Raw genomic sequence first — 14,069 nt, 5'->3', positions numbered from 1 at the left:
CGTTTACTGCACTGCGTAACTTATAAAACCAATTAAGACAGAGTGTGATAGTGTAGGTGGGGGAATAGTTAATCAGCCACACCCACCTGGAACTCTGATGCTTGCTTTGTACTTTGGGTTTCACTTGTATTGTTGTGCGCACATCGTGACTGAAGGAAGAAAATTTGTCTAGTTGTCTGTCTCCGGTCTGGTTTATTTGGGGCTGTCCTGACTGCTGGTTTACAGCGGTTAGTAGTTAAATGATTTGAATGTCCCATCCCAGCTATTTCTTGAAAGAAGCCAGGGTATCAGCTTCAACCACATAGCTGGGTGGCTCGTTCCAGACTCCCGCCACCCTTAGCATATAGACGTGCCCCCCCACCCCCCACCCCCACTGTTCTCAGATTTAAATGGCATTTCTGTTTAGATTCCATCTGTGCCCACACTGTTCATCCTGAAGACTAAGTCAACGCCTCTGAGGAATTTAAAGAACTGTATCAGGTCACCTTGTCATATTCGCTGCTCAGGACTAAAAAGGTTCAGTTCCTCAGCGTGTCAGTGAAGGGCTTTCTGCTTATTCTGTGATGGACCGAATCCAGTGCAGCAATATCTTGTGGACCAAAACTGCAGACAATATTCAAAAGGAGGCCTTCTTTAAATTGAAGAACTGCAGCTGGTTTTGTCATTAACAGCTGTCGCCACTGAATTGGGAGAGCAGTTAATTAATCTCTTTAGAGTCTAGGAGAAAGGGGAACAGATGAAAAAAGATTCCACGGTCAATTAAGCAGTAAAGATGCCCTTACCAGGGGCACTGCCATCAGCCTGCTGCCCATTTCTCTGCCCTGGTTGGGGCTTCAGTCCTGCGCCCTTGCTGGCGCCCACTGGTGGCTTCGCCCCTGGTGGCAACACGTTCTTCTCGAAGTAGCCGGGGGACGGGGAGGGGCGGGGGGCATCCTGTTGGATCTGGAGGGGGCTCTTGGTCCTGACGGGGGGCTTCGCCGACCCCCCGGTCTCTCCCACTGGAAAACAGAAGCACATGTCACACTTGGCACCCTGATGCTGCTGAATATACAGTTGAATATCTTTGCCTGTCCACTGACGAGATCTCATGTTGCAGATACTGTACTGAAAGCCTAATTGTGCAAGCGAGGGCGGAAACAAAACTGTAGATATTGCACGGCACATTTTTGGTGTAATAGGTAAGTCCGTGCTCCTAAATCCTTCAGCGTTTCAACCACGCTCGACCTAGCTCATCTCACCCACCACCTGAACTGATGCTTTAGGTCTAACTGTCTCTCTGGGCGGGACCTCCAGAACGCGGACGCCCAGTGCCATCGGAGAATCTGGGGCGCTGCGGTCTAGCGTTCGAGTCAGCGTTTGTGGAATTTAGGAAGTGGCGAGGGTGACCGCGCGCGGGATGATGAATAAGGGAAGTTCTTAACAGGAATTGAAAGTCGAGATTGCAAATCAGATCAGAAAATGAAAGAAGAAAAATGTCAATATTGTGTAAGAAATATAAGTCAGTGTCCTAGATACAAGCATGATATCCAGACATGGATAATCCCATTGGTGCCCAGTGCTGTTAAGATAAGCAGTGCTGGGCTGCTGTGTATCGTGCTCCATGTGGGGTTACCTGGGGTGCCCAGGGGCAGGACGTTCTTCTCGAAGTACCCTGGGTTGCTGATGTTCCCCGCCGGGCTGTACTGGCCCACCACAAAGACGGTGTTCCCATCCGTGGCCTGCCCCACGCCCACCTCCAGCGAAGACTTCCACACCACCTGGGTGAAGTGCCCTGAGGGGAACAGCAGGGGGCGCCGTGGCGTCACACTGGTGCACAAATGTCCACCTCTCACCTCCCAGAGGAGCTGTGAACACCTTACTGATCCATTTTGTGCTTCCAAGAAAGAAATTATGATGATTGTACCCGGCTGTTTATATGACTGCCACACCAGGAGAGAGGAGCTGAGGGTCTAACAAACTCTCCTCGTGAGCTGAGCTTAGAGCAGCCCACACTAAGAGACCTTAAAGTTACTATGGGTGCCTGAAACTGAGAGCCGACAATAAAGAAACACTTACAAACAGGACCCACAGGTTTGCTTTAGTCCAGCTGCTTTGGAATTGAGTCAAAAGCTGTATAAATAAAGTTTAAAAGCACAAACATGAAATCAAAGAAACTTATTGTAAAATGGTATAACACACTAGTAAGGCCTCATTCAGAACACTGCCTACAATTCTGATCACTGCGGTACTAGCCAATGAAATAGATGGTCTGAAAGGCCTCCTCTTGTTTTTAACACTTCTTATGTTCTTGTGAAGAAGGAAACGCAGTTCCAGGCCCACAGAGGAACATCGAGCACTCCCAGTATCCCCCTAATGAAAGGTTAGCTATTAGGTCTGTTGCTCCCATGCCTTACCAGTGTTGCTTTGAAAGCCAGGCCTGCTGAAGTTGTAGTCCTTAATCTCGCTGTACCAGCTGTCCACTGGCTCCTTCCCTGCACCAGAGACACACAAAGGAGAAGAGTATGAGCACAGGAGGCAACACGTTGGAAACCTCCTCTCTGGGTTATAAAAACCCAACCCTCTCCCGGCTGGGAAACCCTAGAACCGCTCATCGAAACGAGCTTGAAGACAGACGTCTGGTGAAAACGAGAGGGAGATGGGATAGTGAACTGCTCAAATGACAGGCGGGTGTCAGGCTCTCTGATTATGAAGGCAACCGAAAAATCTGGACCTGCTACAAAGTGAAAACACCATTCCTTCAGGGATGGCTGAGGGGCATGCACATCGCAACGCACCGAGCACGGTTCTGCTGCAGAATGAGCACATCTGAAAATGCCCTTCGCCCAGCGCACTAATACACACGCATGAAACATTTCACACTGCAACCCAAAAATACTCCGATGGCCTGTTTGTTGTTGTCCGCTGTCCTCAGTAAATCGTGAATGAAAGGGCTGGATGGCGGCTCAGCCAATCAGCCGGTACCTGCGAGCTTCTTGGGGGCGGAGCTCCAGGCGTAGTAGACATTCTCGCCGTTCTTGGTCTTGCTGTGCTGCAGGGTTTTGATTGACAGCAGGTGGTCAGCCCAGGCCTGCGCTGTCTTACTCAGCTCCCGGCTCAGGGTCAGGGGAGGGGCCCCGTGCTTCTTCCTGTAGTCATTGTGGGTGTCCAGGAACTCCTTGTCAAAGCCGGACTGCTTGTGCACTGTGCACACACACACACAAAGACATGGACAAGGTTCAGGGGAATGGTTCTGTGACCCACTGCACAGAAATACACCCAAAGCATCTGTAGGAATATTCCCTGGAGTGCTCTACTCGTCCTGGTTTCACACGGGCCTTGCTGGCGTAAAATCAGCATAACAAAACCTAAACCAAGCGGCAGATCAATTTATTTGAGGGATATATGATGATAAAGTAGAGAGACGAAACGACACACGTTCTTCAGGGAAGGCTGTGAGCCGCAGTCGACACCAGGTGTTTTTCACTGTGTTACACAAGACGGAGCTCAGGAGCGATCAAGATCGTGGTGCCTCTCTTTCACCCGTGCACAGTCGGGTCTCCCCCCTGTCCCGCTGTAAGTAGCTTGAGCCATTTGCTAATGTTCACCGAACACATGCAAATCTCCAGATAGAACTGCTAGGTTTTATCATAGAGCCACGAAAAGCAAAAGAACAGAACAAAAACATGTTTTCTTCAGGCCAAATGCTTCCGCTCGCCTTTGGTGTGATCAGGACTTCACTACGTTAAACGGGAGACATTCGTGTTTTTTCACCTCTGCCGATACGTTAACAGGAAGGAAGACACTTAAAAGATTCTGAAGTAGTTTGACCCAGCAGGACTCTGCTCTACTATGCTGTCCATCCTCAAGTAAAGATGCCCTTACCAGGGGCGCTGCCATCCGCCTGCTGCCCATTTCTCTGCCCTGGGCGGCTCTGAAGTTGGGGCTTCAGTCCTGCGCCCTTGCTGGCGGCCTCCGGAGGCTTCGCCCCTGGTGGCAGCACGTTCTTCTCGAAGTAGCCCGCGTTGGTGATGTTCCCGGCCGGCTGGTACCGCGCCACCACAAACGCCATCCCTTTCCCGTCCGTCGCCTTGGCGATGCCCAGCTCCTGAGAGTCTCTCCACACCACCTGGGTGAAGTGGCCTGCGGGGGGGGGGGGGGGGACAGGAGGGGTGATGGGATAGGTAACCGCAGGTCACAATTCGGTGATGTGTGCGGGACGCAACGGCCGGCAGATCGAGGCATCGGGAGCTAAGGCCGACCTGTGTTGGTGGAGAAGCCCGGCCTGCTGAAGTCGTAGTCCTTGATCTCGCCGTACCAGGACTCCACGGCTTCCTCTCCTGCAGGCACAGCACAGGACACCCCGATCAGAGCTGCGAGCGCCCCGTCACCTCCAGGCACCCCCCTCCTCACTCCCTTACCAGCGATCGGCACGGCGAACGCGCGCTGGAGATTTCGCCCTTTCTACGGTTTTCCCATCATCCTCCCCCCCCCCAGCGAGCAGTTATTTCCCATGCTCCCCCACGCCTGTCCCAGCGGGAGGGCAGCGGGCCCAGCGCCGGGTCCGGGGCGTCTCACCGGAGGCCTCGGCCCTGTTGGAGCTCCACTTGTGCCAGATGTTCTCCCCCAGGCCGGTGTCGCTGTGCTGCAGCACCCGCAGCGAGAGCAGGCGATCGGCCCACTCCTGCGCCTGCCGGCACAGGGCGGGGTCCAGCCGCAGCGGGGGGGCCGCGTGCAGCCGCCGCCGGGCATTGTGGGCCTCCAGCGCCTCCTTCTGGAAGCGGGAGGTGTCGGCGGGGGAGGGAGAGGGGCGGGGAGCATCCTGTTGGATCTGGGAGGGGCTTTTGCTCCTGACGGGGGGCTTCGCCGGCCCCCCGGTCTCTCCCGCTGGAAAACAGAAGCACACGTCACAGTGACACGCCTGCAGCGGTGCTGGGGTACAGCTGGCACGATGTGTGTCTCCCCAAAACTTTGATCAGCACCAGATTCACCCCCCCACTCAAGGGAATTGAAGACGCCCTTCCCAATTAACAATGGGAGACTTCATTCCACGAGACCACCAAGGGTGAAGGGACATAGGGCTCAAGTTCCCAGCGCTTCCTGACTTCCAGCTTTTTTGGGGAATGTCACTCTCTTTGCTCAGCAGGCTCATGGTGCAGTACAGTAGCTACGACAGGATGTGGAAGAGTTTCAGAGACCTCTCTGTGTTGTCATGAATTTAAAAACAAGGGATGCTGTTCTGAGCATCCCGGCTGGGGATTTACAACCCCGCGAAGAAGGGAGTTCATTGCGAGCTGCAAGCACTGGTCACAGTTTGCTACGTCGTGCCGATGAGACCTAACGGGGGTAAACTTGTTGCCGAATTTTGCTTTATCTTTGAACTCACTGTAGGTGCTGATCTTAACCCCCACCCTAACCTGCTTCAAACCCTCCTAAAGGGCGTGCTGCTGAAAATGCTAATGTCAAGGGGTTCATTGGGGGGTTTTAAGGGAGGTGTCCCTATTGCACCAGAGCCCTGCAGCTCCAAGGAGGGGAAGCTGGCGCCGTCGTCAGGGAGATAGGGAGGCGACTGGGAACAGCATTCCGCTGTTGTCAGGGAAACAGACTGAATCAATCGGACCCAGACAGAGCAGACTTTGAGAGCGACACTTCCCAGACATATTAAAAAGCACGTCGGTGCTTAGGAGCAGTGTGCACTGCTATACTCTGATGGAAAAGCTATGCTTCCCAAGCACCCACGTCAATGCTTATACGAATGCCTGCTTTTAAAATAGCAACCTTTAAACATGCCTGCGTTGCACGCATTTTGAAGCGGCCGTTTTCATTTTCAAACCACAGATCTGGCGTGGAGGAGGTGAGGCAGTGCCACCAGGCGTGCCCACAAGAGCTCGGGAGCAGCAGGGCAGAGACATGGGAAAGAGGAGAACTCTTATATGTGAGTCAGTGGTAGAAACTGCAGTGGACTTAACTGAGACTTTGGGATTTCAGAGTGGCTGGGTGTCAGGTATGCAGGTGGCTGTATTTGAATAGACCCATTCCCGCACAGTATGCCCGTGGGCACTAAGAGAGCCGAGAGCAGAGCTCATTCCCTGAAGGAGGGGAGGACACAGTCCTCTTAGATGCTGTGGTGGTGCCTGGCTTTCATTTTGTAAACCTGATACGTTAAGAAAGTCCCTGGGTGCTGTAGGAGATACCCCATAAGACCACTCTCTGAGACGCCTGAAAGGGCGGAGTTTGCAATGTCTGCACAGCACTGATCACGGGGTGAACCTGCAGGTCTGCTTGTCTGTGCACCAAGACAGGCCTGTGCAGTGAGCCGACAAGAGAGACCCTGTCTTTGTGGGCAGGGGAGGTGACCAGACACAAGGTGCTATTTCGCTCATTTATATAAAAGAAGAATTTATTATGCATTATTTATTGTCTTTACTAGTATACAATATAGACAGGGAGTACGATACAAAATCGACATAAAAAGGTTATAAAAGATTAAATGCAGGGGCTAAATTAGGGGTGCACAGACTCTGACCTTCTGGAACGGGTTCGCACTGAGCCCTTAATTGCTTAATTGAACCCATCACTCGCTCTTTGAAACAAATGTGGCCTCTGGCCTTCCGCAGGTCAGGGATTTTCGTTGCCTTGTGAGTGGTTCGCCTTTGATACTGTAGACCCAGCGTGTGCACCCCTGGAAAAGGTTGCTTTCATTAACGAGAAGTCAAACTATCAGTCCTGGATGGACCAGGAGACGGGGGGGGGGGCAGGACCAAGCTGGCATGGTGTGTAAGCTGGCAGGTTCGTCTCTGCAGGACGGCCACCACGCCGTCTCCTCTCCAGCGTCTCTGCCAGCTGTGAATTGCACCACCTTCTAATCGACTGGGGAAAAAGACACGGAACGGAGACTGGTGAGTCAGGGGTGTCTGCGCGGCCAGTGGCGGCCAGGTTAGTCATCGCAGGCCGGACTCCAGCGGAGTCCAGTGCTGGTTAGGGTTAGCACCAGGCAGAGGAGGAGACAGGCACAGGGAGAGCCCTGCTTCCACGTCACGCCCACTAGCTCAGAGTGCGGTACCTCAGGAGCCACACTCTGATTCCTCTTCCTGGATGGAGTGGGGGGTAACTTAACACTGACTGTGCAAAAGCCTGAGAGAGGGGAGGCTGTTAGGAGCTTTTATTAACGGGGTGGGGGGGAGCGGCACAGACCAAGAAAGTCAACTAAAGATCTTGGAAGAAAATGTTCTCTTGATATAATGGCAACTGTGGCTTGCAAGAAACTAGAAAGAACCGTTTGCTATCCCACTGTAACAGGAGTACTAAGCCATGCATTGCCACTACATGCATCCATTTCTCCTTATTTATCGTGCTCCATGTGGGGTTACCTGGGGTGCCCAGGGGCAGGACGTTCTTCTCGAAGTACCCCGGGTTGCTGATGTTCCCCGCCGGGCTGTACTGGCCCACCACAAAGACGGTGTTCCCATCCGTGGCCTGCCCCACGCCCACCTCCAGCGAAGACTTCCACACCACCTGGGTGAAGTGCCCTGCGGGGAACAGCAGGGGGCGCTGTGGCGTCACACTGGTGCACAAATGTCCACCTCTCACCTCCCAGAGGAGCTGTGAACACCTTACTGATCCATTTTGTGCTTCCAAGAAAGAAATTATGATGATTGTACCCGGCTGTTTATATGACTGCCACACCAGGAAAGAGGAGCTGAGGGTCTAACAAACTCTCCTCGTGAGCTGAGCTTAGAGCAGCCCACACTAAGATACCTTAAAGTTACTATGGGTGCCTGAAACTGAGAGCCGACAATAAAGAAAGACTTACAAACAGGACCCACAGGTTTGCTTTAGCCCAGATGCTTTGGAATTGAGTCAAAAGCTATATAAATAAAGTTTGAAAGCACGGACTGGAAATCTAAAGAAACTAACTGGTGTCACTCTGGTGTGCCCTTTAAAAAGACCGCCGTCTGTGGCTTTTGTTTTGAGACTCTTTTTAGTGGGCCTGTTCTTTTCATGACTCCCTCCCTGCACTCGCATTAAGACCACAGCCCGGTGCTGGTGAGTTCAGTTCACTCTCTCGGCCCTTGTACAGCACAAGTGCTGCCTTCCTCTGACCCGGGTCCCAGCTGGAGGTCACTGGACGGACACAGCCCTCGCTGACAGCACTGCTAGTTCTCAGTCTCCTTTGCGTAGGGGGCGCTGTTGAGCAGCACTGCCCCGAACTGGAGCCCACCCATGTCCAGCGGCACCAACATTTGTTTAATCCTGGCGGTGTAATAATTAATAATAATTGCTTACACTTATATAGCGCTTTTCTGGACTCTCCACTCAAAGCGCTTTACAGGTAATGGGGAATCCCACTACCACCACCAATGTGCAGCATCCACCTGCAGTGACTAGCGAACAAGTGTTTCCTCTGCTGTTCTGTCCACTGAGCCCTCTGTTTGCTCAAGTGAAATAAGTGCTCCATTTATGGGATTTGAATTATTGTGAGGCTAAAAGTAAAAGTGATGTTTCACCTGCCAATGGAATTAGGAGAAACAGTGCGGTATCTACATAGTGCTGTATGTTTTGCTGCAAACACGGAGTTAGTTTTCTTTAACAATTCGGTTTTGGGAAGTGGAATCTGCAGTTGTTTCTCAAAGCCCCGGCTCACAGTAGCGACTCCTGTTCTGTGAAAGAGCAGGCAACAACCTCCTTCCAGCCTGCCTGCTCCTTGACCCTTTCACGTGTACACACCACCACACTTCCTGATGGGGGCTTTGGCGCCACCTGGTGGGGGCTCTCTGACTACACATGCCTGCAAGCATCCAGAAGACTGACGCCCAGGCTGAGAAATCTGTAACCTACCAGCCAATCTGACCACCTTATCCCACGACCCAGGGTTGAACAAGCCCGGGCTTGAAGACTGGATAAACCTCTCCGGTACCATTTTTACTTATTAACCATTACTCAGTCACATCAACTGTGTGATTTTCTGCTCTGGGCATTATCTCCCAGGTTAACAGATTATTCTAATAAAAAGATGCAGGCCCGTTGCTCCCCTGCCTTACCAGTGTTGCTTTGAAATCCAGGGTTGTTGAAGTCGTAGTCCTTGATCTCACTGTACCAGCTGTCCACTGCCTCCTTCCCTGCACCAGAGACACACAAAGGAGAAGAGCTTTGAGCACAAGAGGCAACACTGATGCCACACACCAGTGAAGACTGACAGTAAAACGTTGGCACATCGCCCCCACAAGAGCTAAACTCAACTCCCCCCCCCCCCCAACAAAATTCAAATTTTCTCAATAGTACAGGCTTATACAGTCTACAACAGAAGCAAACTTTGTTGCTCAACGGTATCATGTGAAAGGACTATGTTTTTTGTCCATTGCTTGGTTATGCATATATATTGGAAGTAATGGTTAAAAAAAAAAGATATTTGGTATGCATCCAAAACCTGTACTCATTTTCCGGCAGGTCTCAGTAAATCGTGAATGAAAGGGCTGGGTGGCGGCTCAGCCAATCAGCCGGTACCTGTGAGCTTCTTGGGGGCGGAGCTCCAGGCGTAGTAGACGTTCTCGCCGTTCTTGGTCTCGCTGTGCTGCAGGGTTTTGATTGACAGCAGGTGGTCGGCCCAGGCCTGCGCTGTCTTACTCAGCTCCCGGCTCAGGGTCAGGGGAGGGGCCCCGTGCTTCTTCCTGTAGTCATTGTGGGTGTCCAGGAACTCCTTGTCAAAGCTGGACAGCTTGTTGTCTGAACACACACAGACAGAACACAGAGCTCAGGGTCTGATTGACATACACCCCCGGCGTTTGCACTGTGCAGGAAGCCGTTGATAACAAGCATGGAAAAAAAACCGTCTGGGCTGCCGGATTACAGGCAGGTGTTGTGTGTGTAAATGGGGTTTGTGTTGAAGTTTCGGAGACTTCCAGTTGTTAGGTTCAGTGGTGGCCTACAGCATTCCAAATCACATTGAGTCTTCAATCCCAGCTTGCAGGGCTGGTATAGAAAATGTCGGTGAAATGGCTCATTGCAGTGAGCTGAGACGACTACAGATACAGCTCCTTCTGGGCCTTGTGATGGGTCATCATGGTGCATTTGCACTTTTAGAATGGCTCACCATCCCATCATGCCCTGCCACAGCAGTCCGAGTCTGTCCTGGCTTTCCCTGCTCTTCACTGAACTCATTTTAACCATATCTTACTGCAGTAAGTCGGGGGTCGCAAAACCCCTTTATCATCGCGTTCACGAAGCACCCCTGCTTTCAATAAGCACGCAGCCCTCCTCACCCCAAAATTAAACAGACACGATCTGAACAACGGCGCTGATGCTAAACACTTAGTTAACCTCCAAGCTCGTGCTTTGAAGGATAAGGTCTTGAGTGAATATAGCTCTGTGGCTCAGGATCTGCGCCTGTGGCTGGAAGGTTGCCGGTTCAAATCCTGCAGCTGGCAGAGGAATCCTACTCCGTTGGGCCCCTGAGCCAGGCCCTTCACCCCAGCTGCTCCAGGGACGCTGTATAAATGGCTGACCCTGCGCTCTGACCCCCAGCTTCTCTCCCTGTCTGTGTGTCTCATGGAGAGCAAGCTGGGGTCTGCGAAAAGACGAATTCCTAATGCGAGAAATTGTACAGGGCCAATAAAGTGATGTTAATGATAAATTTTAGATTGAAAACTGAATATCGATCAGGAATGACGTCAGTACCGCACAGGTAATTTGGGGTTAAACTCATGCCGGCAGTCTCTAAACTCCCATTTGAACAATCCTACGATTCCCAGGAATTATATGGAACATATAACGACAGCATGCCTTCACACTGCAGATTGAATCTCTTAATGATCGGGAGAATTCTCACTGCAGTACAACTTCAGGACTGCACATTTTCTAAGGGGCCGGAGACCCCAGATCCTGTTGCTCTTTCCCTCTATCCGAGCTCGGGAGCACGGTCAGAGACCAAAGCAGGAGAGAAAAGTCGAACTCACCAGCCATGCCTTTGGTTTTCCGGAAAACTGCCAAAAAAACAAAAACAAACATAAAACAAACGTTAAACAAAAAAAGACAAATGTTAACTTAGCGCTGGGCTGGGGCTGCTTGTGGGAGGTTTACTCAGCAGTGTGATCAGGCACGAACCACACTGGAAAACAGAAAGTGACACAATCCTTTCTCTGGTTAACATTTTCTCTGCTTCTCAGGAAAAGCGATTAGGGTCAAACATGCACGGGAGCACCTGATAACCTGTAATTTTCATTCTGTATCTCTAATGTCAACACGAGCAGCTCGCATTGCAGTACTACGGAACTCGCCCCAGATCAAACACAGATAGAGAGGCACACAGAACAGAGCACGGCCTGCTTCGCAGAACACAAGAGCACTCAGCACGAAAAAAGAAATGAATCGAAGCCCATTGTTAAAAATCTGACAGACGAGACACCCTGGGGAGTTGATCGATCCACGTCCTGTGGATAAGCACACCGAGGGCTCACCCACGTTCTCTAGCGCTTCGTTTGAAGAAGGCAGGAGTCCGGCAAGTGAGCTCGGGCAGCGCTGGGAGTCGTGGGGCCCTGCAGGTCGGTCGGTCAGTCAGTCAGAGAGTGAAGACAGGTGTTGGAGAAACAGGAGTGATGTCCCAAACCGAGACTGACTGCTGAAGGCATGAACCCAGCAGGAACACTCACTCACACACACTCACTCACACACAGACACACTGGGTCACTAGTGTCTGGGCGGTACCTGCCGGGCACGCCAGCCTGATTGCATTGTGACACACTGAACAAACAGAGTCCCCGGCCAGAGATGGGACGGCCCAGGTCGTAAAGCCCGACTGTGGGCGTGGGTGGGGCACTTGTGACACTGTCGACCAGCTTTTTTAGCCCTGGAGGCAGGGGGCCACGGTGAACCTCAGCTCACGGAGTGTCTGAATCTGTCAGGAAGCACGCTGGAGGGACACTACAATCTGGCCATGGGGATTGCTTCTGATTGCCAATATTTTGTCTAGCAAGTTTGAGATGAGTCTTACAAAAAACTGATTTGTTGTTTTTTTCCACTGCTGGTGGCGTTGGGACTTCAGGGACTTCGGAGCACCCAGCGATCACCTGCCTTACTCTCTGCACCGCAGGTGCGCCGCTCCGTATCTGGACAAGGAGATAACCCCCTTCTAAGGGCCATCCCACGCCACAGCCCTGCCTGAGGTTTTTGGCCATTATCTGCTCGCGCATTCAGCGCCTGCACGAAGGTGACGGCGCCCTATTGAGAAACGGGACTCGGGTGCAGCAGAACTGTAAAAACAAGTTGAAAGAATGCACTGCTCCCACCGCCGGCCGACAACTGCCACACCGCAGGAATCTTGCGCCCACCGGGGCGAGACCCTGCAGAGGTGAGGTGCTCAGACTTCGCAGCCCAGAGCCGGCAGAGGAAGCAGGGTGTCTAGATGAAAAAAAACAACCTGCACATCTCAAAGGAGGTGCAACTGGCATTTCTCGCGCCGACTCCGATCGTTTTTGCCTGCCCATTCTCGTTTCTCCTCACTCACCTCGATGGGCGCCATCGGTGACAGACAGTGTTTTTTTAATCAATCATGCACCCTAAGCAGAAGCAGCGCAGGACACGGAGGAGAACGGAATACTTCAGCAGCCTTTACTCGCGTGAGGGCATGTGCACCAGCTCCCCTGCTCATCCCGAAGGCACGGCGTACACACATGTACTCGCAAAACATGCCCAGCCCTTATTAAGAATGCATCTGGCTGCGCGCTCACTCGTGTTGCACGAACACGCACCTTTCCAGCTCCAGAAACTGTGGTTAAGGGCTAATCGCTCGCTGAAAGGAAGGGTAATCTCATAACAGCAGGCTGTCCAAACGAGCTTAATTGCAGCTGAGAGCACCCTCAGGAGACCCACCGACAGACTTCTCTGATCAGACGGACAGGGCTGCCCATGCTCTGCTCCCCAGGAAGGGGTCGGAGCGTTGCTCCGGCTGTGTTAGCACCTGGGGGCGCAGGGACACAGGGACGGCGCCGATCACTCTTGATCCAGCCAGCCTCGCGGATCAATCGCTTCGTGCAACGCGCCGTCAGCCACATAACTCGCGCCTACAGGTGTCCGCCGCACAGGAGTCTGAAAACGTGCTCCCGCGCAACTCCAAAACGCACCACCGCAAGCTCCGGGAAGGTATATATCCCTCTTGCCAGTCCCCGTGCATGACCCTGCTGTGCGCTGCATTCCAGTGCTTCTGCAGAACTGCAGACTGGTGCCTGCAAGCTAAACAAGGATTGTGCATTTGAAAGCCGGAGCTCAAAGCATGCTTTCCAGCCTCTCATGCAGCTAACCTCCCCACCCTCCACCCCCCTGCTCTGGCGTTGTGTCTATACATCTCCCACCCCACTCGTCGCCGTTACACACCTGTGTAGCAGCTTGGTGCGCGTCCCTGTTCAGCCTGTGACAGCTCTCTCTCTCTCTCTCCGTTCTGGGCTGAGCTCTCTCTCTTCCTCTGTGGCTGTGCTCTCATCCAAGCACTGCAGTGCTATATATTCACTCTGACAGCCCGTCCCCCCCCCTCCCCTCCCCTGCACAAGGTGGAGACTCATCTCAAAAAAAGACATCCACCCTGGCACCCCCCCCCCCAGTGCCACACACACACACACATTAATGCTGCTCTGATCTGTCCTTTGGAAGACTCACTGACCCAGCTGGTCTCGGCATTCGTGATGCAATTAAGCACACGTCTCGGAGATCTGGTGGCGGCCCCTCCACCCTCCACATTTATGTTGATGGTGGAGAAATCGCCATCATCAAACACCAGGTAGCAACATGACAGAGAGACAGACAGACCTGTGGGGCTGGACAGAGACCGACACTCAGTATAGCAAAACAGCAGGTCTGTACCAGTGCCCTATACCTGTGTGTGAGGATAACGACAGGAAACCTGAGCTCGAACTGCTTGTCTGTGAGGGGCAGAGAGGCTGGACCTGCGTCGGCGTCTCTCTTGCAGGCCGGGAGGGAATGATACAACCTGTCGATTAGATGGTTCAATTGGATAGGGGCCTCGTTGTGAAACAGTTTCGGATGGGTTTGTCAGGGGGTTGCAATGCATTTTCCTTGTTGACGGAAAACTGTCTGCGGCCAGAGGA

General features: G+C 52.5%; 1 protein-coding gene across 3 annotated transcripts in view; it reads right to left on the bottom strand.

Annotated features, from left to right (window-relative positions):
- glipr2 (GLI pathogenesis-related 2) overlaps positions 1-14,069 on the bottom strand; it is a 28,614-nt gene that overhangs the window by 6,307 nt on the left and 8,238 nt on the right. Inside the window, exons 1-12 of one of the 3 annotated variants that reach the window (XM_069183275.1) lie at positions 13,342-13,462; positions 10,929-10,955; positions 9,481-9,699; positions 9,018-9,095; positions 7,347-7,505; positions 4,555-4,863; positions 4,239-4,316; positions 3,862-4,119; positions 2,962-3,180; positions 2,394-2,471; positions 1,613-1,771; positions 783-998 (exon numbers count right to left, since the gene is read on the bottom strand). In XM_069183275.1, coding sequence (XP_069039376.1) covers positions 783-998; positions 1,613-1,771; positions 2,394-2,471; positions 2,962-3,180; positions 3,862-4,119; positions 4,239-4,316; positions 4,555-4,863; positions 7,347-7,505; positions 9,018-9,095; positions 9,481-9,699; positions 10,929-10,955; positions 13,342-13,447 — 1,906 coding nt within the window. In that variant the 5' untranslated portion in view covers positions 13,448-13,462. Of the gene's footprint in view, positions 1-782; positions 999-1,612; positions 1,772-2,393; positions 2,472-2,961; positions 3,181-3,861; positions 4,120-4,238; positions 4,317-4,554; positions 4,864-7,346; positions 7,506-9,017; positions 9,096-9,480; positions 9,700-10,928; positions 10,956-12,840; positions 13,216-13,341; positions 13,463-14,069 lie in introns of those variants that run through there. The other 2 variants (XM_069183277.1, XM_069183276.1) reach the window with 2 other exon arrangements.

Source organism: Lepisosteus oculatus, chromosome 24 (assembly GCF_040954835.1).
Source record: "Lepisosteus oculatus isolate fLepOcu1 chromosome 24, fLepOcu1.hap2, whole genome shotgun sequence".
Taxonomy (NCBI): Eukaryota; Metazoa; Chordata; class Actinopteri; order Semionotiformes; family Lepisosteidae; genus Lepisosteus; species Lepisosteus oculatus.
This window is presented reverse-complemented; position numbering and strand designations above follow the sequence as displayed.